The following is a 25,447-nucleotide window of genomic DNA, read 5'->3' as shown; positions in this document are numbered from 1 at the left end:
ATAATACTTCGCCATTTATATATATGATATAAATCATTTTATTATTTATTAAGAAGGAACAAAGACTCTCTCATAAAACTGCCATTATACCGTCGTATCGGACCTCTTCCGCAACAAGTATATCGATAATAAGACGACGTCTCCTGACATCTTATCGAGACTATCTATACGATAACAACGTCCGCAAATAAGAGAACGAATATATTTCACCCTTAGGAACAGGCAGACGAGACTCCGCGGCGCAAATCACGTCGATCTCGCCACCGAACGAGACCCAGGACTCCTCGCCGACGAACCAGCGTCGACGACGATCGAGCCTCGCACAGCTGACCGACATCCTGCGCGAATGGAGTGGCGGCGGTGCCTCCGGGAAGAGCGGACGCAGCAACAAGCTCTGCCGCAGGGAGACTCTGGCGGACATCGCCAAGTCGCTGCCGTGGTCGCGACAAACCACGACAGACGCGAGCCACCTGGCCAGCCTGCGGAAGAGACGGGAGAGCTCGGTCGACAGCGGCATTCGCAGCCAGGTGTCGACCAAGTCCAGACGCGACTCAGCCATCAGCGACTTCAAGAACGACATAGCCAGACTCTGGAGCAAGAAGGACCCGCCGCAGCCGACCCCGCCGCCCACGGTCATCTCGCCCACGCCGCGACGAGGTAAAGCTTTCAGAAGTAGCTCCTCTCTTCGGTACCAGTCTAAAAATAGCGTCCGCGCCCTCGCGAGGCTCTTAACTTGAGGTTGCCGAGTGATTGATTCGTAGATTCGGTGAAAATAACGCGGTAAGTTTTGGAGACGTGAAAATCGTGAATTTTACATTAGGAAAAGTGTCACTGAAAAACAGTCTGGCTGCTTTCAATAATTACGACGATGTATAGACTTATTCTCGAGATTATTTATAGTACGTTTCGTAATTTTTAACATTTACAAATGTAAAAGAAAACTGATTACGAAGGGAATATTAATTAATTGCTTTGTATTCGAATTGCTGTGTATCATATTATTAATTATTATTATATCAATTGCAGGCTCCGGCGAATCGAGAAACTCTCGTCGCGGCTCGGGCGAAAGCGCGAGGTCCAGAAAAGATTCGGTAATTGCGGGACAAACTCCGAGTCCCGGCGAGCGTAAGCACAACTGTCGTCATCATAGACGTAGGCAATCTCAACAGTCGGTCGATGGGGGTGGCATTACGCCTACGAAATATTACAGGAATGATCAAAGACCGAGCGCTTCGAGCACAGACAGCGCGACTAGTAACGTGGTCAGGTCAGTGGCCATAGATAAATGATTAAGTTGACCAAATAATTAAACTCAAATAAACGATTAATAGATAATCAGGATAGAGAAATTTAATTAATTTTATTCTTAAATTTTCCAGTAGTTTATAACGGCTCGTACAAAAAAATGGTTTATAAAAAATATATTTATGTGTAAAATGTATAATAAAAAATATATATTTATGATATATATGTATATATAAATATATATATTTTATTATATATTTTATATATGAATATATATTTTTATAAACAAATTTTGTACAGATTGCTATAAAATACTTAAAAGTTTAAGAATAAACTTAATTAAATTAATTTAATATATATTTATATACATTTATATATAAAATATTTAATAAATATTTATATATAAAATATATAATAAATAATATTTATGTATACAAAATATATAATAAAAATATATACAATGCCTAATAATCTTCTTCGATTCAGAATAACATATTCATATTTTCATATACAATAACATATTTCATTATATTCATATTTTTGACTCTATGTTAAAAAGAAATATAGAATATTCTCGTTTTCAAATTGATTAGAGAATCTGCTATTAAAAGCATAAGTTTCGAAGCACATATCTTATTTGTTTTTAATTGTTTTTAATTTAATTGTTTTCTCCGTCATTAGAGATCACATGGAGACTCAGAGAAGCTCCACGGAAAAAAGCGAGAGATCGAGCAGTACCGAAACCAGGACGCAAGCGACGAGTCCCTTCACAATTGACACGAAGACGTCGATGACGGCGACGTCTTTGACGGTCGACGGAAAGACGTCTACTACGGTTGAATCGAGAACAGTGACAATCAACACCTCTACGATGATGTCTACTTTGTCGACCTTGAGCGTCGACGCGAAAACTGCTAATGAAAATAAGTTCGGTATCAATCTGGACACATCTATGAACCCGCCGACCATCGTCATGTCCTCGGTAACGCCACCGGCGATCTCACCGACAGTCGGAAGCAGCCTACCGCTTCCCGGCACCTCGACTTCCGGTAGCTCCAGCCCGGTCGGCTCCCCGAACGTCAACAATACACCTACGCATCCGTTACTCTCCACTCGAAGAGACTCGACTACTCAGGTAAACTTCTTTCTTTTACAACAAATAGCAATTTAATAAAAATTTGATGTAATAAGTTATAACAAATTAATTTTAATATATATATATATATATATATAAAATTATATATATATTATTTGACAAAAATAAATGGTATCTTCCAATTGCTCGATTCTTTTACGTGATTTATTAAAATTAGCTTGTAGCTTTCTTGATTATAAATTTTGAAAATTTTTTGTAACTGGTATATTGCATATTTTAATAATTATCGATTTTTTTAATAGTGTTATTACAAGAGTAAAGAAGTTTCGCCGAATAAATTGTCGAGACTGATACGCCAACAAGCAGCAATAGATGAGTCGATGCCACCCACAGGACGTCGTGGCAGTCAGCCAACTTTATCACCCGATCCTGATGATGGTGGTAAATACCAATTGTTGTTACAGTTACTTTAGTTTTTCAAATGATACATTAAATTAAAATTCTACAGACTGTCTGCAATTGATTGCTCTTTGTATATCTATGATATTATTTGTGTTTACATCTCATAATTTATTTAAAATCAATTATTTCATTTCTCTTAAATAATAAAGAAGGATAATTTTATAATTTTATAATTCTATAAGCTATGAGACTAATTTCATCGATATATTTGATTATTTATAAGGTCGAAAAGCACGAAGAGACTCTTTGAGTCCGGATTCCGCCTCCTATCCACGACGTCGCGATTCAAGAAGTCATTTGAGTCCCGATAGAAACGTTGATAAAAGGGATATCAGTCCTATCAGGCAAAGAAAAGGTCGACTGAGAAGGCAATCCACCTCCATGGCTGGTCGGCCACCAAGGTATCTGTATTTTATTGATTTTCTAACATATGGCGTGAACATGACGATTCATTCAATATTCGTAGAAATTAGTTATCAACGCTTCGAATTCCAAAGTACTTTATTTTTAATGTGTGTATATAAGCTTTTTTTAATATATTGAAACATTATTTATATGTAATGTATTTATTAATATTTTTCAAAATTATTTGTAAATATTATTATACACACATTAGTATATAATATTTTAAAATTATAAGCATCTATATAATTTCGAGTTATTTTCTCGAAAAATAAACAAGATTTTAATATGCAAATTATATTAATTTGTAACATATTAAAATTGAAAATTTAATTTTCATATATATTGCAGATCACCGGACAGTTCCTCATGTTCGTCCAGAGATCCCAGCCCCTGCGCTCGCGCACCCAGCGGTATCCAACACGCGCCAATAATACGACGGCAATCCACCACCGAAGAGATTCTGATCGCGCGCGGTTTTCGACGGCAATCTACCACCGAGGAGATGATTCGATGCCGTAATTTTAGACGACAAAGCTCTCAGAGCGACGACACGGTTCGTTCATTTTGATAATATTCGCAGAAATTAAATCCATCTCGAAATAAACACATAAAAAAATTAAGCTCCATCAAGAAACGATAATTTTGATTTTTTCTAAATTTGTTATAAAAAAATTTTGAAGCGAAATCTTTCTTGTGTGTGACAAAAACCCGTAGGAATAATTTTAAAAATAGAAATATTATTTAAAAATTCTATTCAAAAAATTTAACATTTTTAAGAAAGCAATATAGAGCAACAAAATATAAAACAAAATATAAAACAATTTCTTTTAAATTTTATTAAGAATTAGTTAAAAGAGTTATTTTTTATTTATATAATTAACGATCATGATATTTTGCTTTTCGTTTCGTAGGTTCAGAGATATCGCGGACGAAGAGATAGCTCTGCTCAAATCACGGATGGCACCTTCGCGACGATGACAGTCGAAACGTCTAGCACATTTTTTGATAGCAGCACCCAGACTGGTGAGTGATTAAAAGATAACTATAATTTCGTCGTACATAAAGAATACACACGACAAATTCCAGCGTGTGCCAATTGAAATTCACGATTGACAGTAAAAAGCTTTACGCTTCGTAATTTTAATACAAGAAGAATCTTGTAATTTCATATAATTTCATATAAATTTTTCAGCGCTTTTAAGATATTCCATGTTTTACTATCACGTAATAGAATTTATTCTTGAAAGGATGAACGTTTTCATTATATTAACATCGATGAACAAAGCATGTCTACATTCCAGCATTGATTTATTATTTAAAAATTTATTTATTTTATTTTACTTGATACATGTTTTATTTATTGAATTTTGCGTATTTAATTAATGTCGTAATTAAAGAGACTATCTCTTTTGTTACAGTATTGAATCACGTAACGTCATTTAAAAAATTTGAATAAAAACAAAAAACAGGAAAAAATTATCATTTGTTATAATAAATTGCATATATTATTATGCAAAATTCTTTTCTTCAAATCTCAAAAATAATTATATCGACATTTCTATAGCTTTTGCTCAATTATCGTTACAGAAATCTAACATAAATATTATTCATAAATTGTCTTAATTAATATTATATTTAACAAAATTGAAAAAGTTATAAACAATCTTTATTTTAAAGAGTTTGATGGGAAAACATTATAAATAAAATTATTTCTCTTTTAAACTTTTCCTAGAAATTTTTTTAATGATCGGATTACTTTAAGTGTCATATTGCAGTAGTACGAATCAATGATATTCTCGACGGTATTACGTTTCATTAGATCAAAAACTTTCTTTCGATACAAAACTCTCTTCTGATTTTTTAAAGACAATTTAAACATTGTTTCCTTGTTTTATTATACACTATATAAAATCTACATTTTCCATAATATTATAGAATCTGTAATATAATAATATTCATGAAAAATAAATATAGGTAAAGATATCTCTTTTCTCGTAAAAATTTCTTATGATTAGATTACTTTAAATATCTGCATGAATGCAATGATATTTCTCGATATCATGTTTCCATCAGATCACAAAATATTTTTTTCAATATAAAATTCTCTTCTGATTTTTAAAAAACAATTTAAACGTCGCCTTCTTATTTATTATACGTCACATAATCTATTCATTAATATTATATTAATATCATATTTTGTTTATTGTTACATTTTATATATTATTTGAAATCTTTGTACTTTATGTTGGTCAATAAATTCTTAAACCTTGTTTGTACTTTATGTTTAGTCTTACAATTAGTGCATTTTCTTCAATCAGAGTTTTATTAATGTCATTTTCATATATAAGGGAAGCAATCGACGATAATTCTGACCGATCCTAATCTCGTCAATCTTTAATAATCCACGCAATCACGTGGCATTCGATCTCGTCGCTCTAAACAGACAGGGAATCTGAATATTCGCCATCGAATGTCGAACTAAATTCGCGCCCCTGTAATCGCGTCATGCGCGGATGTCGCGGACAGTCGACGTCGCGACGCTCGAGGACGCAGGCGTCATTGTGGCCGGTTTAGTTCCCGAGAGATAACACTGGGTGCACGGTAGTCGAGAGACTGGAAAACACAGAAAACCAACCCTTGCGAGAGGGTACTCCTCGTTTAAGGACGAGCGTGCGTGTACATTCGTCGCGACTCCGCCTCGTGCGCAAGGTGTTTCCGTAACTCTAAGACGAAGAAGTTGGAGCAGTCGCGAAGGAACGCGTCTTACGTCGAAGCGAGGAGCCCGAAAAATTTCGTCGCGCTTGGGGGACCAAGTGTTTCGTGTTACCGAAGGATCGACGATCGAAATCGAGCGAGGGAAGGATCGCTCCTGAGGAAAGGGACTTTTCGCGATCGGGAAGAAAAGGAGACTCGTCCGATCCTTCGTGTTTTAATTGAAGGTGCGCGCGGCAAATCCTGCCCGTCCCGCTTCCACCTTCGTCTCTGTTTACTCGCATCGAGGAATCGATCCTAGGACGATCAAATGTCGGTGGCGAGCCACGCCGTCAGAGAGAGGTGCGCGGCCCTTCCTGCGGAAGGATGATACGATCGAGTTTGTCCATTAGAGCGATGAAAACACGTTGATCGTGTGGGTGGTGGCTTCTCTTCCGATCGACAGATTGGAGTTTACCGACTGTTAAGATTTCCGTGTGAAACCAACAAACCGCATTATTCCTCTCCTCGTCGGTTCTCCGGGTGTACATGTTAATGTAATTGTATATTCTATCTTCCGCTCGGAGCGCACGATCAGGTGTTTTCCCGCTGACAGGACGCAACCACTTGTGGCAGAGAGCCCGGCGAACGACTCCGTCGCTCGATATCGGTCCCCGCGACATCGTCACGCGAGAAATTTGGAAATCGGCCAACGCGCGGGCCAACACGCGTCGTCAGGGTAACGCAGGACCTAGCTCGTCCTGTCGTCGTGTCGCGCGACCTGAAAGGTCCTTCCGTGACCTTCGAGGCGGACGTCTCCGCGCGTCCTTGACACGTTATGTCGATCGTTCGATAGTTTCACGCGCGATTAAGTCGGTCTGTGCCGATTGTGTGTTTTCTCGGTGGAATGCGAAGTTCGCCAGTGATGGCGAGGAGGACTCGTCCTGGCGATCGAGGACTCTACTGCTTTCCCGTCAACGCGGTCATGACGTCGGAGATTCTCGCGAAAGTGACGATCCACAGGTACGGACCCGATCGTATAAGAATAAGTATAATCCGAATACTTTTAGATCCTTATTATTCTTATTGCGCGATTTCATACGCAGTCGTGATAAAGAAATTTTATCGATTTCCTGTACGATTGACAAATTTTTTTTTTTTTTTTTTTTTCAATTGAGCGAGCGTTATGGTGGCTCTTCGAATAATTTATTTTATGCACGTTTTACGCAGCATATAAGTTTATTTTTATGATTCGCATTTATTTTAATAATTTACGCGTCTACGAGCGGTTAGACTGTATAATATATTTTTAACATGGATATCTGATTTATATAACGCGATACATCGTTTCAATTATTAATGCGTAATAGGATTTTTCAAATGTAAAAAAATTTGCATCTATTATTTAATTTGAAACAATATTTTTTTTTAACGAAGAGATTTTTGTTAAAAGCCTTTCTTCGCAATCTTTAAATATTCAAAATTATATACTTATGTCTCAAAACATAAATCTTACATTAAGATTGTTTAAATATATCTCAATCAAACATATAATACAAAATTTTCAAAAATTTGATAACAAACTAGCTTGTATATAATACAATTATATAATTTATAATGTAAAATATTTACTCTATTCAATAATCAGTAAAATAACATAAATAAATGATATTATTTGCTAAATGTTAGAGCTTATATATAGAGCGAAGCTTATCGCGTGTCATATCGCAATTAGTATAATATGTGTCGTGTTTCACGATACTTGAGATTAATAAGTCAATATGAATTATACGTGCTAATTTGTGGTTAGTCGTCAATTTAGATTACGAATGCCGACGCACCGTGTCGAAATGTCAAAGTTAAATCTTTAGAAATTTAACACCAAAGGGTAACGTAATTTATTCTAATGCAATTTACTTAAAATTTAATACATTAATGTGAACGTCATGTATACACCCACACACACATTCAGGGTAGTAATTAAAATCGCGAGTTTTGCAGAGAATGTAATATTCAGCTTTATTTCATCCCGTCGTATATGTAGGATGATACTCACGAGACGCTCGATTACACTTATCCATAAAGCTATCGTCTTTTAATGGATCGACGATACAGACATTGCAGGATATAGTACGCTACATTTAAATTCGAAACGGCAATTTCGCCGGGCTTATGGCGTGTTCGGGAAGTTAAGATACAAGATAATTGTGTCCCTCGACGACTCGGATGGCGATAAATATTTTCACTGCGAATTTTATGACGGACGTGATCGGTTGAGTAGAGAGGAGCGCCCCTCGTTAGAACGCTTTTATCGCGTTTAATACGCGTCATTAAAGTTGCGCGCGCGCGTATATGTATGTCGGAATCAATTATAAAAATAATTCTTTTAGCGTCACGCTCGTTAATGTTTCTCCCTTTACTTTCCCTTAATCCGCGGATCGAGATTAAAATGTCGATTCGTTCGGAATCTCGCAAATCGAAACAAGTTCCATTTCGTTAATTAATTGGCAGGCGATTTTATTCGCGACCGATACACGTTATTATAATATTTTAGGGGAAATTTTCTTTTTTCGTTGATTTAATTACAATCACGGTGGCTTTTCCCGGAACTATGCGGGAACGAATTATTTTTACAAACTTTATTATTTCTCTCCGTTGCCGAGGAAGGAAGGATCGTTACAAGAAACTTGAGTTGACCTAAACGACCGGAGGTTGGTCGGCTTATATCCTCGGTATTAGAGATTCGAAGCGCCGACAACTTTTACGTTAACTCTTGCTAGCGAGTTTTAAAATATCGTATAAAAAAAATCTGTATAGTTCGAGCGAATACTTTTGAGACAAAAGTTTATCGAAGCTGATGCTTATCTGTATCGAAAAAGGATTTTATTTTCTCGGTCTAAATATCTATACGGCTACACGGCTAACTAATTTGTCATGCTCGGAAGTAATTTTTGAAATAAGCAATTAAATCGTGTGTCCATTAATAATAATTTAATTTACGAAACATTGTTGAATACCTAATTAATGATAAACGCGTGACTACATCAACTATATACGTTCTGCAATCAGCTCTTTTTCTCCTACTAGGTAATATTAAGTATGCATATTGGCACGTGTACACGTATGTCGCGTTACGTATGTGTGCGTATGACTTTCGGCTGTCATACACGTATTCGCACACATCTAACGCCGGACACCATTTCTGCCGATGCGTGTACATTCACAAGTGTACTTTTAAATTAGCCAATCGAACAGCACCCATCGATAACGATTTAATTAGAGACAATTATCGAATACGCAGCGAAACGTAATAGAGTTGCCACCACCAGCCCATGTTGTAAAATTAACTCCTTGTATGCCCACACAGATAATTTTCAATGGCTCTAAATTAAAGAATTTTCGTACATTCAAAAAATATTTAAATTTGTGAAAAAAAATATTTATTATATAATATATATAAAAAATAATTCATAGATAGCGCGAGAGAGAGAGATAAATAATTCTGATTTATGCGTACTTGATCAAAAAATAATTTTCATTTTCATATATATTTTATTTTTTATTATTTTTTATTATTTATATTTTACTGCTGTTCCAAACAGCAATTAAAACTTATTATGTGCACTGCGCTTTGCAATATTCATTAATCTACAGTTTATTACATTCTTCGTGATCCTCTTCCCACGCGATGCTGAAGGTTTTTCCACTTTTATGACCGCTTTTTACTTTACCGCGCTGCTTTAATTATGTTTCTCTTATCTTCGAGACTCGGCCAGTGCTCGCGTAATTTAGTGGATACGCGTTTCAGGGCAAACCAGAGCAACGAACAAATTGTCCGTAATTCAAGCGCCACCGGCAAATGTAATTTTCCAGATCGGTCTTGTCTTGTTGTCGCGCGAATGCGTCCATTTCGAGATTGCTCTCGTGTGTTTTCGCCTTCGCGTTAAAGAAAGGAATAACAAGGTGAAGCGCCCGACTTTCACGTTGAGTATCACCACTTCTTCCTCTCATTCATCTCATTTTAGGCTCTCTTTTTGCCGTGTATCAGATGTTTTCTCCAAATAGTAGGATTAAATTTTTTTCCAGGACGCGGATATATTAAAAAAAAATAAATAAATAAAACAAACGTGGCAAAATATTGGTAAATATAGTTTTTCATTAAAAAATATACAGAGATAAGATTATTATGTAAAAAGTATTATTGATAGTTATAGGTTTTCAATAAAGTATTCGAGTATGATTAAAAATTAATTCTTAAACGTTCGTCCGCTTGTTATCACACTTTTTTAAATTTTATCAAAAATTATGATAAGATAATATAATACAAAGAGAGTACAAGAATATTTTTTTATATAATAAAATCATTGCAAAGTCAAACTTTTATCGTCGACCCACATTCTATTTAAAATTATTTCTTTCAGCGAATTTTTCCGCGACTTTATCCCTTAAAATCTTTTTATTTTATGCACATTTTATTTCTGACACTGCTTTACGTTTCTGACATTGAGATATCGTAGTTGCCCTTATTTCGTTTTTTTTACATCGCTACTTTCGTTTAGGGTTATTTGCGCGTAGCGGGTAGATAGCTATTAAAACTTATGTGTGCCGTGTAACTAAATAAAAAGGAAAGCATTTCGGAGGTCACTTCGTTTCCCTGAACCGCTCGTAAAAAACGCGAGGCGAGGCACAATGGGTCGTTCGCGCGAGATCGAAATGACGAAAGCAAAGGTGCGACGACAAACGAGGCAGCGCGAAAGAGGTGTAAATTTACCGTGCGCCCTTCGAAATGGGCGATATTCAATTGAAAACGTCCGTTTTTAATCGCATTATTCTACGCTCGCTCGCCCGTGTAACGCGGCCCCGTGTAATAAGCTTTTAATCGAGAAATATTAATCGACCGTAGCACGCGAGATGCTCGTGAAGAACTCCCGGGCTTATTGTATGCCAGCCGAACCCTCGACAGAATTCATCCCTCATCCATTCTTCAGCCTTCAGCGACAAAAAAAGGGACGCTTTTATCGACGAACGCGTTAACAATTAGATTAATATTGTGTTTTGATATTCAGTGTATCTATAGAGGAATAATAATGAGAATGAGAAGCCACCTAGTTCGTATTGTCGCGATTATAGATACCTAAACAATCGTATCTTTTCAAGTTTCTTATCGAAAAAATCTGAAGAAGCAAAGCTTGTAAAAAATATAAAAAGCACATTTATTACCTAAAAATATTTTATATCGAGTCGTTTAATATATGTGTACGAATAATTATATGGTTTCTAGTTTGCTTATTTAATGCTGCAACATTAACGTTATAACTAATGTAAACAAGATTCATATCTATTGTTAACTCATAATATGTTTTATTTGTTTCCGTGATATGATTGCATAATCGCCTAATGCTACACGTATAATACTATAAATAGTACACGAATAATTAATAACAGATTAATTCCGGTTTAGTGGACAATAATTTCGTGCTGTCGCATCTCTTATTAATAATAAACACGAATTTATTTGTACTCGCTTCGCGAAATACGCAGGACGATATACAGTTATGGGAGTATAGGGTCGAATTTAGGAAAGCCAAGGACAGCAACGAATTGGAAAGTCGGAAGAGATGCTCGGGGAGATGTTGTCAACCGTAAATCCCATCTCAGTATCAATCGCGTCGCTGCTCACTCTGTGCATGTGCGCTTATCAAGGATTTATTGAGCTCTAATCCGTCCCGTAACGCTCTCGCGCCAATCGCAAATCAATTATTTATCGTTTATTCCTATATTGACGCGCGAAGGGCGCGGCACGCTCGTCGGATTAAAGAGGGAATTTCGATTGGGACACACGAGCGCAAATAATCAGTATTTTGCTCGCGACCGCGTACATTGTGATTAAGACACGTCGCACACGCTCATTCCCCGCAATTTTACTTGAACGAGCGAATCTGGACAGATTACTCGAGAATTTGTCGTATACAACTGAAACAGATGTAATAAGGCTTTTTATATATATATATTTTTTTTCTTTTTATATATATACATATATGTATATAAAAGAAGTTTTGTATAAATTAAAAATTTACACAATTTTATAATTATGAAGACTTTTAATTACATCAAAAATAAAAATTTATATATATATATAATATATATGTAAATTTTTATTTTTGGTTTAAAAATATTTATAATTATAAAATTGTGTAAATATAATATATAAAAAATATATATATAATATATAATATATAATAATTTTTATAAATTTAATATACATACATATAAATTCTCTTTAGATTCGATCGCTCTTGGTAAAATTTTAATTTTAATTTTTTGTTTTATAATTAAAACTTTTTATAATCATGAAATTGTATAAACTTTGAATTTGTGCAAAATTGTTTCTTGTAATAAAATGAATTATTCTCGAAATACGGACGAGAGAATATAATATATATGTACAGATTTATCGGTTCGGAAAAATCTGGTGAAAAAGAGCGTGAATGAGAGCGGCCTAATTCTTTCATTCGCGATGCGAGCTGCGGCGGAATCCCGGATGCAATAATTGCGCGAGATGTAATTATTATTTCCATCGGTGGCGACCGCCGGTAATCGTTGCTCTCTGTCGGCGGACTCCCGGGAATTTAATTGGTTTCGATAAATTCTGCCGGCCGACCGAGGCCGTGCTCTCCGGTCATCAATTTCCGTCGACAAGACCGTGTTCATTGCTAAGGCCGAATTTACGCTTTTGGCGATCGCTCCGGATGAATCGTCCCAAGTGAATGAATCGGAAGTGAACTATCGACAAGCTAAGTTCACCGAAAGCTCTTCGCTCGCGATCGTTTGTAACTCGAAAATTATTCCAGCCAGTTAAGGAAAAATCGATTTTCCTTAGAGTTAGTGGAAGCATCTGTTATTAAAATTGGATTCAGTGATTCTGGAATCTGCACTGGGGTTATATAAATTATCTGTCAAATAATTTAAGTAAAGTGTAATGTGAAATCTAATTTTTATTCTGTAGAATTAACACACAATGAACCTTTTTTTTATTTCTTCAGGACAGATAATTATTTCTGCGAAATATAGAATACTGAGCACTGAGTGTAAACTTCATTTTCAACAATCCAATAATCGAATAATCATTGGACCGTGTAAACTTGGTTTAATTCTCGTCTAACATGGACTACATACATCAAAATCAAATTCCGCATATTAGAAAAGTCTATAAATGATCCGATGTCGATATCACACGTCCAATTGCCATCACACATTTCGGACTTAATCGGGAAAATTTGGTGTGAATGTTTTTACGTGCGCTGTTTCTTAAATTATTAAATTAATATTATTTTTAATTAAATTCACTAAATTCCACAAATAAAATAGTAACTATTAGTATTTATTTTCTCTGTTTTAAACAAATGTAATGAATATATTTTAAATTACATTAAGAAAATAAGTTAAAGAGAGTATTTTTAATAAGTGTTTGCATTAGCAAATATATTATATCACTTATATTTTCTCTAAATTTTAATCTCTTGTAATACAGAAGCTATTAGTCTTGACATTTTTGTTAGAGAGATCGACCTCGGATTGATTACACATTAGAAGCCACAAATAAAGCGAAATGCGCGGGGAAAACTGAATACATCCTCTATATATATAAATTATATATATAATAGTATATAATTCCAATTAAATTTGTTGAACTGGAAAAGGTTAAAGTGTGTTAATTGTAACTCTCATTAATTGTACATCTAAATGCTATTATTATAAATATCGAATAACGTGATATAACGCGGGAACAATGGTACAATTGTCCGAAATAATTAATTCTACCCTTTCAGTTTTTCACCCGGGTAGCTTATTCTTCCTAATTCCATCTTAATACGAGATAATGAAGCTAATATTACCAGAGAGAGGAACCGCGCTAAAAGAATATTTCACATTAAGATCCTATTTTTTCGTTTTTCGACAATGAACGTCATTGGTTAAAGGCGTAATATACGGAGCTACTAGACACAATTGCATTACAAATATACGGGACGTGTGTGTAATTGCGTTTTACATACGAATTAAGCGACTTCAACCGACGAGACGACGAAACTCGCTCTCGGAGTTTGCGTTAAATCCGATTTTCCTATCGTACCGAATATGTGTGCGCGGCAAGTATTTTTTTTCTTCTTTTTCTTTCTTTTTTCTTCTTCTTTTTATTAACCGCGACCGAATCCATACGCTGTAAAGCTGCAACGACGGGTAAAACACCTGCTCCAAGCACATGGCAAAGACGAGGGTTAAAACGTCAATAAAAGTGAGCTATCGAGCCGTCGCGGGCGAGTTTGTGTGCCACAATATTACATGCTCGTATTTTCTCCACCCCAACCATCCCCCATCCCCTTCCTCTTTCTCGAAAAATGTTTGAAAATTTCATTTGCGGCGGATGTTTCACATCGTAGGGCGTCGTATGCGCGCGAGATTGCATTCGTCGGCGGAAACAGGGAATAACGGGTTGGCAGACAGCGAAGAATTAATTAATTAGGCGTGGCGGAGAGAAAGAGAGAGAGAGAGAGAGAGAGAGAGAGAGAGAGAGAGAGAGAGAAGGAGAAAGATGCAATCTAACGTTCGCAGAAGTCCCATTGGAAGTCGTAAGATAATGCGGGAGATTGCCGCGACAAAAGTTTATCATAAAAGGAATTAAGGTGAGACTAAGGTAATGAGAAATTGAAAATGTACACATATAATCTCACAGAATTACAGAGTTTCTTTTGTAATTGTAAAATGGAAATATAATTTTTTTTTTAAATCTCTTTTTTAATCTTTTCTTTTTTGTTGTTGCGTTACTCATTCATCTCGAGCAATTTTTATTTACGCTCTTGCGAATAAAATTAGGCTGGAGGATTTTTTTTTTTCGGAAATATATTTATGTTTGCTTTTCCATATTTTCATTTTCGCGCAAAGGAAATACGTTGCAGTTACCTATTTTCTCATGAATAGAAAGAGCCAGGGGATCAAACGAGGTTAAAGTACTGATAAAAGCTACGTCAATATCAGCGCGTTCGTGCGTGCACGCTATTATTTTCTTTCGTTACTAAAGCCTGTCTGGAATAACAAACACGCAACTCGGGTAATATTCAAATATATCCGGTGCAATGGCGACGACAACTTCGTTCAACTTTATTCGCACCTAACGCATTATTTTTATTTGCATTGTTATTTTCAAACTTTCAGTTATCTTGTCAATATTCGAATGAGAAATATCGCAATTCTCTCCTCTCTCTCTTTCCAATATGTTCATTACGCGTTACTTGACATTTTCTGATGCGCTGATATATTTTATCCTGCAATGAATGTATAAATAAGAACTCTCTTGAATAGTGTAATCGTTGAAGGCGAGAACCTTAAAAAGATCGCGACTTATGTAGGTAAACTCTTGGCTGTCTCTCCTTTACTTTACGAATCTTTGCTCAAGATCACGATTAAACACACTCGTTTTATCTCGAATCCCGTGAATTGCATCTGTTAACATTCGATTTAGCTGTTGCATATTTTAGGCGAGAACTGCATCGCATTTCGAGATAAAAAGCGAAATCTGAAGAATATATATATATGTACATGCACAACATTTCACGTTAGAAAATATATCGCGACGTGTTAAAAAAGCTACGAATTAATCAACGTTTCTCGCAATTATCTTTGCGGTCTTACGCAATTTTACCTCACCGATCCGAGTTTACAACGCGGATAGTTTTGCTCCGTGTTTTGTAAAAGTTTACTCCGCTGCTTTATCTCTTTCAATCTAATTTTTTACAATCGCTAAGATTTTTGTATCATATTTTTCAGTATTATTGGAACACTATTAAGAATTTTTAGTATTTTTAAGATTTTTTAATATTTTAGTATTTTAGTATTTTTAGTGTTATTCGAACACTATCAAGAAATTGACGTGTGTTAATAATTCTATGTGGACTATGTAACAATCAATATAAAATCGTTCTATAAATTTTTCATTGATAATAAAAAAAATATGCAAAGCATAAGATTTATTTTGATTCCTAAAATATAGCGCAGAAAGAGGGAGGGAAGAATTTAAAGCATACCTATATAAGACCTCGTGTATAAAGTATATCAGATGGTGGCGTAAATCGAATGTAGAAAGAATAATACCGTTTGGTTGTGTGTGTAAAGTAATATACCATCTAGCGTAATCTTGTCATATCATGTGCTACAGTTATGCCGCGAATAATTTCGTTCGTCATCCGAATATTTTGCACGAAATATATTACGATCCGCGAAAACTTGAAAACGAGATTGTTGCGACGTAGCTACTTTATATTTCAGATTCATCGGTGTCTTTTAAACTTTCCTCAACAGCGCATAAATATTAATGTATAAATATTGTAATGTATTCTCGTTGCGAGCACATTCGAAGTAACATCGTATAGCAAAATTGATTTTATATATTAAACGTATACCGTTCAAAACGTATTTGATGCAATTTTTTATGTATCTAATCTTGGATACTTGGATGTAAAAAAAAATAAAAATAAAACATTAAATTATAAATTATATACAACACAATTATGTAGATTTATTAAGATTTTAATTAAGATATATGCACATGTAACAAAGATATAAACAAACATAGCATTTTTATTGCCATATTTTATTTAACTATAAAATAATAATATAAAAGAGAAAGAGAATGTTTGTGTAAAAACAGTAAACTTTTACATTTAGATTATCTACATATAATATGTTATGTTTATAGAAATATTATAGGATATATTAGATTATCATATTTAATAATGTAAAATATTGTTTTAATTAAACTTTCGTCAAACTTGATTCTCACGCAGTTTCTCATTTAATTTAAGACAAATATCTTGTGTGTACAAGATACCCATTATGATCTTAGATCATCAAATTTCAATTAGCGCGAGGAGTGTATATATATATATATATTCTTAAGATACACATCGTCATCATTAAAATATATAATAACCACGTTATATATTATATATTATATATAACTTTCTAACAACCCAAGTTAAACAATGAATCGGAATATCTATGCTTCATGTGCGGTTAGCACATCGAAAGGGTATTAGAATAATATCTATAGAGGGTTTCCGATCTAAAATAGCTTTTGAAATAATCTTGATTCATAAAACGATTCTGAAAAATACATTCTCTTATACAGTCGTAAGTTGAAATAAAAGAGATCGTGAATAATTCGGAGATTTGTCGAGATTCCTTCATAGATTCTTTAAAAACTATAATATATAATTCCCAAAGCTTCACTTCTATAAGTTAATGTTTGTTTGTTTATTTTCTTTTTAATTTTTTATAGCAAGTGTTTTTTGTTACTTAAAAAATAATATTTAGAAAAATTAAAAATTTACATTAAAACAGACATAAATCATATTCTTGAATTTTTTTATCATACATTTCACTGAATTTTATTTCTGTATAACATTTTTCTTTTCTTATAATATAATCTCAAGCTCACGTTTTTAGTTTTGCCAAGTTTAGGATTAAAAGAGATGGAGAAAGAAAGAATGAGAATAGAGAAGCCACATTTATATTAAATATTTCTAACTTGAAACAATACTAATTTTCTGGAATCACGATATATCCTAGGGCACATATATATAAAGCAGTTTAGGGACATTTTATGACATGTACGAGATCTCGACGTTTTCATAATTTAGTAACACTGTGAAAGCTGGAATATCAAAAATGCTGCTAACCTTTATTAAACATTTTTATAATAATGTAGATAAACAAAATTGAGTGTAATTGCAATGCAATGTGCAAAATGTCAAAAGTGATTCTGAATATAAATGACAATTTTTATGCACGGAAAAGAATTGGCCTTTATATGCGAAAAATATGTATAAATAGCTTCATTTATTCATATAATAATAATGTTGTTTTATATATATTTCAAGAGTTTCATCAGAATTTATATTTATCTCAGCACAAAAAATATCCGAGTTTTTCCCCGAGAATCTCCAGATTTCTCTCTTTTAATAAGAAGTATAATAAGAAAAAAGCACTCTCCCTCTCTCTCTTAATTTCTCATGAATCTTTATATAACATCATGCGACTGTGCTTTTATATTTTATTATACATAATCTCCCCTCATCGTGTATTGTATACATATATAAAATAGAGACAAAGTATCTCTAGTGTCTAAATGTTTGTGAGACATTTTTTTTATGTTAACATGTCGAAATGTCCCTAAATTACACAAACCCCCTAATTGACTTGCGTATACGTGCGTGCATGTATCTGTGCAATTACATATCGCGGCGGTCACGAATATCGGTCAGCTTCCTGACGAAACCTTGCCGATGCGGCGCCGCGACGCGACATCCGCTTTCCTCTCGATATCAAAATTCCATGCCCGGCACGCGCTGGAACTCTTTATGGCCTTCTTACGGTGTGTCGGTGTGTAGCATGGTGCGGTATCACGAGAGAGCGACGGCCACACCCCGACTCAGGCTCAACACAACCTCGCAGAAGGGTAGTTAAGTAAGGACCCGGATTGAAAGAGAGAGAGAAAAGGAGGAGGTGCAAGGAGAATAAGAAGATAGAAAAATAATGCAAATAAAACGGAATGATGGACAAGTTTTCTCGACGGTTTTAATGGCGATGACGAGAGAAAAGGAAATATTAGAACGCGAAGAATGCAGAAAATAAAGAAAAAGTCTGTTTAAACTGCATATATAGGGAAACTTGTTTAATTATTGCTCAAATAATGTATTTATAATATATAAATGTTTCGCAATACTTTCTACTTCGCAAGACGTAATATAAACGTGAACTTCGGCATTTTTTATTGAATGTAGAAGTCCATAATCTCGTGAAAAATATCTTGAATATTATTTTATTAATTTTATAAATGAATTATTATTTATTATAAAACTAATATAATTTTATATAATTTTATTAATTATTTTATTATACTTATTATTAACTAAATAACGTGAATAATAAAAATAATACATTTTTCTGAAAATTTTCTAAATATTTTCAGACTTTTTCTCATTTTGCGGTACAAATATTTGTCGTACACATCTACAGTACATTTTATAGACATTGAACTTAAAGTCTACCTCTGTGTTTATTGTTTCAAGAACCATCGCCGTTGTACGACAACAACCATTACCACGAGGAGTGCCTAAAATGTAACAGTTGCGGCCTGAATCTCACGGGACCCAATCAAAAGCGGGCAAGACGGTGAGTCTAAAATCATGCTAAAAATCGTGCTCTCTATCTCTCTCTCTCTCTCTCTCTCTCTGTGCACGTTTTACGCTTCCGGCGACAGATCGTAAAACGACATTATGCTTAATCAGTATTGTCCTAATCTCAGTAGCACGGAAGAACACGTTCCTTCATCTTTCATTGCCATATCTATCTTATTGCACTTTTATTTCACCGAGACTTTCAACGTGACTATGTAATAATTTTGTCCATTAATGCAACTCCGTTTCAAAAAATATGCTGTGTAAATTAAATTACTTTAAACTAATTTCTCTCAAAAATCTTGAGATAATTTTTTTTCAAATCTTGAAAATATCTTCGATGTACTGTTATTTATTCTGTTTAAATTATATAAAATCTCATGATATCGATCCGTAATGTGCATAAAAAAATTAATCAACCTATTCTAGAAATTGCCGAAAAAATACCGAGTTATCAATTTCGCGTCTTCATCATTTAGACTATCATTTATTATTCGTTCATTGATTTATTATTTCTTATTTTCAGTTTAATTTCACACAATAAAATTTACATTTACCAACAAAAAAAAATGAATATACAGAGAGTGAATGGAGATATTCTTTATATTTTACATCTAAAATTACTATTATTTATTTAAAAAAATTATAATTATACAATAAAATGCATAATTTTATCACTTTCATGGTATCATTTTAACAAATTGCTAACTATTGCGAGCGCTATAATTTTCGTTCGTAAATTAATCACTGCTCGCGCCGAAGAAGATCGTAAATAATCGTACATCATTAGAGATCCTGTTCGCTATTTTGCTCGACTCCCTACATCTCGTCCTATACTTAAAAAATTAAGCCGACGGATATGAAACGAGATCCGTGACACGGGGCTCCACGACGCTGAATTCTTCGGATATTTCAGTCTCGGAGGCTGGATGCCGACTGCTCAAGATATGCGTGATAAAATAGATGCGAGCGAAATACTGCTCTCTCGATCTCTGCAGCCTCGGAGATACGTTCAAAGTAAAATGGACTAATAAATAAATGTAATTGCTTGTATAATTTAATTTTCGAATAGGATACGATTTTAAAATACGACTCTATTTGTCACTAATAATTTATGTATGTAGCATCTCGCGATATATAAAATATATCTCTCTCTTTAAAAAAAAAATTTTTTAAATATATAGCTCTACAACATAGATTTGCAATAATCCGCAAATATAATAAATAAAATAAAATCTCGAATTATAGCATTCGTTATGTAAAACACGATGAATTCACGTAATCAGTCAGTCGAGGAATCATTGCGCAACTGTACTTTTGAAACGTATCGCCATATAAAAGGCTTGTTTTCTATTCCTGCACTGGCTGAACTGTGCACACTGGTACAATAAGTTAGAGTGAGACCAAATATACTTGTCTCATTCTATTGCACCAGTTCATCAGTGCAGGAATAGAAAACAAGCCTATATACAGACAGAGATTCCGTTCACGATTTAACACTTTGTTCTCCGAAGTGAGAAAGGATCGTCAATGGATCGCGTGACAGGGAAAGGTACTTTTTTCACCGTCTATGCGTCACCGTCGCCGTCTGACTTTTACTACTTTTTCTCATATACGAGACGAGCATAGAAATTATAAAGTCCGACAAACACGGTGGCGGACGATCGAGTGGCAAAATGATCGTCGCCGGCGAAATTCGATCTCGTCGATTAATCGAATCGCGGGGGAGAAAAAAATTCAACGAAGCGACGGTGTTCCGCTCGGTTTCCTCCGCGGGGAAAGTCAATCTGATTTTATTTCAGGGAAAAGCGAACCACGTTCGATCGGCCATCTTTCGCGCGCCTTCCGCAAATTTAAAGGCCCGATTTTATACGGTCGATGGAGCTTGATCTTTAAATGAACGCGTCTTCTTTTCGTTTCCTTTTTTTTTTTTTCCTTTCATTTACACCCCCGTCACATACGTCGGGGGATCATCGTTCAGTCGATCGGAAAAAACCATCCCCCATCACGTCGCTGAATCGTGAGAGTCACGTGCGACGAGAGTCGAATCGGCGACTTTAACGCGATCCCCCTCGGATAAAAGGACGAATGATATCGGATCGAAGATTCAGGAACCCATTTACGATTCCACGAACGGTTACGAGGCGCGTTATATCGTCGAGTTCTTGTCGTTAAAAACGCCGCATCATAGTGCGTTATAACATCATTCTTCCGAGAAAATGGGCGCACGTGCGAAAGAAAGAGAGATGGATTATTGAAAAATATTTATTATTCCGACGCGAACGGCAGCCAGGCCGTGGATATAACATGCGGAATCTTGTCAGACGCAGGCTGAATTGGAATGGACATTTTAATGGAGCATTATGCGAGATTACCGGCCGTTTTACAACCCTTACGCAAGTCGCTAATGCGTACTGTTATTATGCGAACGGGGCCGTGGAGAAAATATAAATAGAAATGTCACATAAAACTTAGGAAATAACATTTTCCATGACATTTGTGTCCGCGGCACTCGATTACTATTGGCTGTTAAAACTCGTGGAATATCGCATTAACGAGAAATATTTATGGTATACAAGTGAGAAATTTAATTATGTATAATAGAATAGTTGAGTATAATGAGAAATTTAATTTTGTATATTTCCATATTTATTAATTCTCTTTTGAGAGATAAAGAAACTCTTTTGAGAGATGAGTCAGTATTTCCATTCCTTTGTAAATCCTTTTACGTGCCTTTATACAAAGTGTTAAAAAAGTAACATATAATTTGAAAAGACAGATATAATAGAGAGAATTTATATTAAAAATTTTAATATAATAAGTTGCAAAGTGATCAAGGTTGTATTTTTATTATGAATTATTAATATTCAGATATGGATTAACACGTTTCTGGCGAACTCGTGATTTTAATTGGGTAAATCCGCGCGATAATAGCGAATGATAGAGAAGATAAGGGAGTCGACGTGTTCCAATAACGTCGAGAGACACGGACGGATTCACGTTTTATCAAGCGAGTGAACTCCTATAAAACTTCATATCTCTTGATTGTTTTCAGTTCTGATAAGACTCGCTTAAATTTACAAGTATTATCATGTCAAAAGGAAATGCGTCAGAAATGGAAGAAAATTTTTATTCTCCGATGCAATCTTATCAAAATTCACTTAATTAATTTTCGTGATCCATCCATTGCACTCTTATTGCAGATACTAATTCAATTGCTAAAACTCTTACAATCAATAATTAAAAATTTAATTTAAAAAAATATTATACAAGATAGGCAACGATTGTTGCAGTCAAGAAAAGTATCACGATTATCATATTTGTTTGTCAAATATTCCCGAAAAAAAAATATTAGCTACTATAGTGAAATTTTGATGTTCCTAAATTTTATAACTAATATTTTCAAGTTATTAGTTCAACGGGAAAAATTCCCCGTTACATTATAATTAAAAATATTAGTTACCACCGAGCTAAAATTTAGACATGGTAATTAAATTTCAGAAGTGTAATATAGGGACTATAAAACCTATAAAATTTAGCTATAGTAGTTAATATTTTTTTCCTGTTATATCCATTTGTATTGCGCTTACATATAAGTTTATTCTCATGGGATAACAGATTTACAAACATCATTGTTACTCGCTGATATTCGATCAATCGCTATAAAAATATATACAGCTCCATAAAAACGTCTGTTTACGACTCTTGGCGGCGAAAAAAAAAAAAAACAGTCGTCTAAAGCACCGCTTATTTCGACGAAATTAAGGGATAGTTTTGCATTTCAGGTTCAAGAACCAGATACTTTGCGATCTACATTTTGCCGACGTGGCGCTGATGGAGTGCTCGGACTTCATGCAGCAGTTGCGCAGCTTCAAACCACAAAGTTTAGGCTGCGCAGTTGCCAGAAGAAAGTCCTCGACGACCCTGATCTTTCCTCTGCCACCTCAGGCGTGCTCCGGTAAGTACATATAATACTTTCGTCGACGTCGCTCATTTTTTTCCACCCTCCCTTATAACGTCGCGCCATGTTTTCGCGAACCGAGGCCGATGCAAGCGGACGCCGCCGTCGACTTTTGCACAGGAGTGCATATGCATGAGACGAAGCTACAGGTGGTTCCGCCCGCCTTGGATTACACACGATTATATACGTGCGAAAGTTATCTCTCGTGATTCGCGCGGCGGATGTTAAGTCTTATTGTTAGTCGAGCGAGACCTATATATTCGCGACACGTGGAGACACGTGATAAAAAGAAGAAAATGCGATAATCGTCGCGTTTTCTTCAACTCGTCTTCAGCGCGTCGAGTTGAATATAAAAGCGAATTTTTTTTCTATTATTATTATTATTATTATTATTATTATTAAGAATCTCGCGATTTCCGGAGGAGATGAGAAGGGAGCTCTAATCGTTTCGCGACTAAGAACTTGGATTTCCGGTGAGATATAAATTATACGGTCATTATTATGGACGGATAAAGGACCCTGGTAATTAGGTCGATTCGCAGCCCCCGGGAGGAGAAGAAGAGGAGGGCACCGCGGGCGGCTCACTCTAAGTTCGAATACCAAGCCCTGTTTGCAAACAGCTTGGTGTTCTACCTTACAGTGAATCGACTGCGGTATCGTCGACAGCTGCGCTTCAAGAAATGGAGCAACACGGCAGAAAGGAAGACGAAGATTGATAAAGCGAAATGGCAGCCAGGGGGGTCAGGGGGAAGGGAAGGGATGGAGAAGAAGAAGAAACATATTACCGGTGATACGTGCTTAAGTGGATGTGAGTCCGGCGAGTTGTGTGGAAGGAAAATCACTTCTAACAATAAGATTCTCCGCCTCCGAGCTTTATCTAACCTCACGATCGATTCGCCCTCGAGGCGCTATTTTGTCGGATCGGATTCCTCTCTTAATGATTTTCAGCCAAACTGCTCGTCTTCGGATATCTCAATTTGCTTCTGCTCTCTCTCTCTCTCTCTGTCTTTCTATTTCTCTCCGTCTATCTATCTATCTTCATCCGGCTTTGTTCCTCTAATTTCCAAACAAATCCCTTTCGCTTCGGGGATAATTCGACCGGTTCTTTTGGCACATCCGGAGAACAAAGACGTTATATCGAACGCTATCGCCCTCCAATTTGTCCCGCCCGGAAGAATGTTAGTCGAGCGGCTTTAATTGACGCTAATCTCGCTTCGAATGAAATTGCCCGATCGACATCCGCGCGCGCTTTATGATGAAAACGTTGAGCATTATTGCATTTACGTACAACGACAATGTAATAATTTTTACACTGCGATATTACTACTCGGTGATTACACTCTTTAGCGATATCTCGTTTAATATCCAATATCTTTAATCTTTCAAAGGGACGCTCAAAACTACTCGTGGAGCTTCTATAAACCATCAGGAACGGCTTATATCATGTAGATGTATCTCAAGTATTCATCTCTCAAAGCATTACACTCTAATTATAAATTCTAAAGGCCCTCCCCGTTGTTTATCCCTACTCATTACAGAAATCTGTAGTAAGTGGACGAGTGAAAAATAAACGCGAGAATTGAGGATCAATTTTCCCGTAGATGAATTCTGTAAAGAGTTTCCGCACAACCTGATACCAATGCCCGGCTACTGGATCGAGTGTTCGCGGCAGCAGATCACTTCGGACACGATCTGGGACGAAAGCGAGAGCGATCGCGAGGCTACCGATCCCGAGCAGACGGAGGAGCAAACGATAGAGGAGCGTTCGTCGATGCTGAAGCGACAGGACAACAGCTTCTGTCTGTTCGAGGAGAACGAGGTCGATACGGACGATGTGCCGCGGAAGAAGACCACCATCGAGGAACAATGGGAGAAGAATCAGGGCTTCGAGCTCACCTCGGTCGAGCAGGAGACGTACGAGAAATACTTCTACGGCTCGGAGCATTGGAATTATTTCACGAACGACGAGGATCTGGGACCGGTGATACTCAGTATCAAGCAGGAAACGCTCAACGGTCGGGATCAGTTCAGAATTCTGGTCAGAGCTATCAGTTACACGGTCCACGGCCTTATTCCCGCCAGCTGCGTCTTTGCCGATCGGTAATTTCCGGTTTCACTTTTTATTCATGCGATTATGATTCTCCGTTGAGATAATTAAATTACTCGTAACGCGCATACAACGTAAAGACTAGAAGATTTTTTAACAAATTTAAATTTAATTAAAAACATTTTTTTTAATTTAAAAAAATTAAATTTTTTAAGTTTAAATGTACTTTTCGGATCGATGTGACTAATAAAACATGCTGTTGATTGTACTGTACGAGAAATTTATTCCGACAATCGAAAATATTCAAC

General features: G+C 35.6%; 1 protein-coding gene across 8 annotated transcripts in view; it reads left to right on the top strand.

Annotated features, from left to right (window-relative positions):
- Positions 1-25,447, top strand: part of Rsh (Rap GTPase activating protein radish) — a 145,065-nt gene that overhangs the window by 105,187 nt on the left and 14,431 nt on the right. For all 8 annotated transcript variants that reach the window (XR_014426226.1, XM_083048153.1, XM_083048154.1 and 5 more), the window contains 10 exons: positions 217-657; positions 1,027-1,267; positions 1,927-2,380; positions 2,644-2,782; positions 3,027-3,204; positions 3,557-3,761; positions 4,120-4,231; positions 19,024-19,126; positions 22,917-23,089; positions 24,694-25,192. Coding sequence is in view for 7 of the 8 variants with exons in the window: in XM_083048153.1 (XP_082904279.1) it covers positions 217-657; positions 1,027-1,267; positions 1,927-2,380; positions 2,644-2,782; positions 3,027-3,204; positions 3,557-3,761; positions 4,120-4,231; positions 19,024-19,126; positions 22,917-23,089; positions 24,694-25,192 (2,545 nt within the window). In the remaining variant the exon portion in view is untranslated. The remainder of the gene's footprint in view (positions 1-216; positions 658-1,026; positions 1,268-1,926; positions 2,381-2,643; positions 2,783-3,026; positions 3,205-3,556; positions 3,762-4,119; positions 4,232-19,023; positions 19,127-22,916; positions 23,090-24,693; positions 25,193-25,447) is intronic.

The sequence above is a fragment of the Prenolepis imparis genome, unplaced genomic scaffold, assembly GCF_030444845.1.
Source record: "Prenolepis imparis isolate NDT839.2.m4 unplaced genomic scaffold, iyPreImpa1.0 SCAF_10, whole genome shotgun sequence".
NCBI lineage: Eukaryota > Metazoa > Arthropoda > Insecta > Hymenoptera > Formicidae > Prenolepis > Prenolepis imparis.
This window is presented reverse-complemented; position numbering and strand designations above follow the sequence as displayed.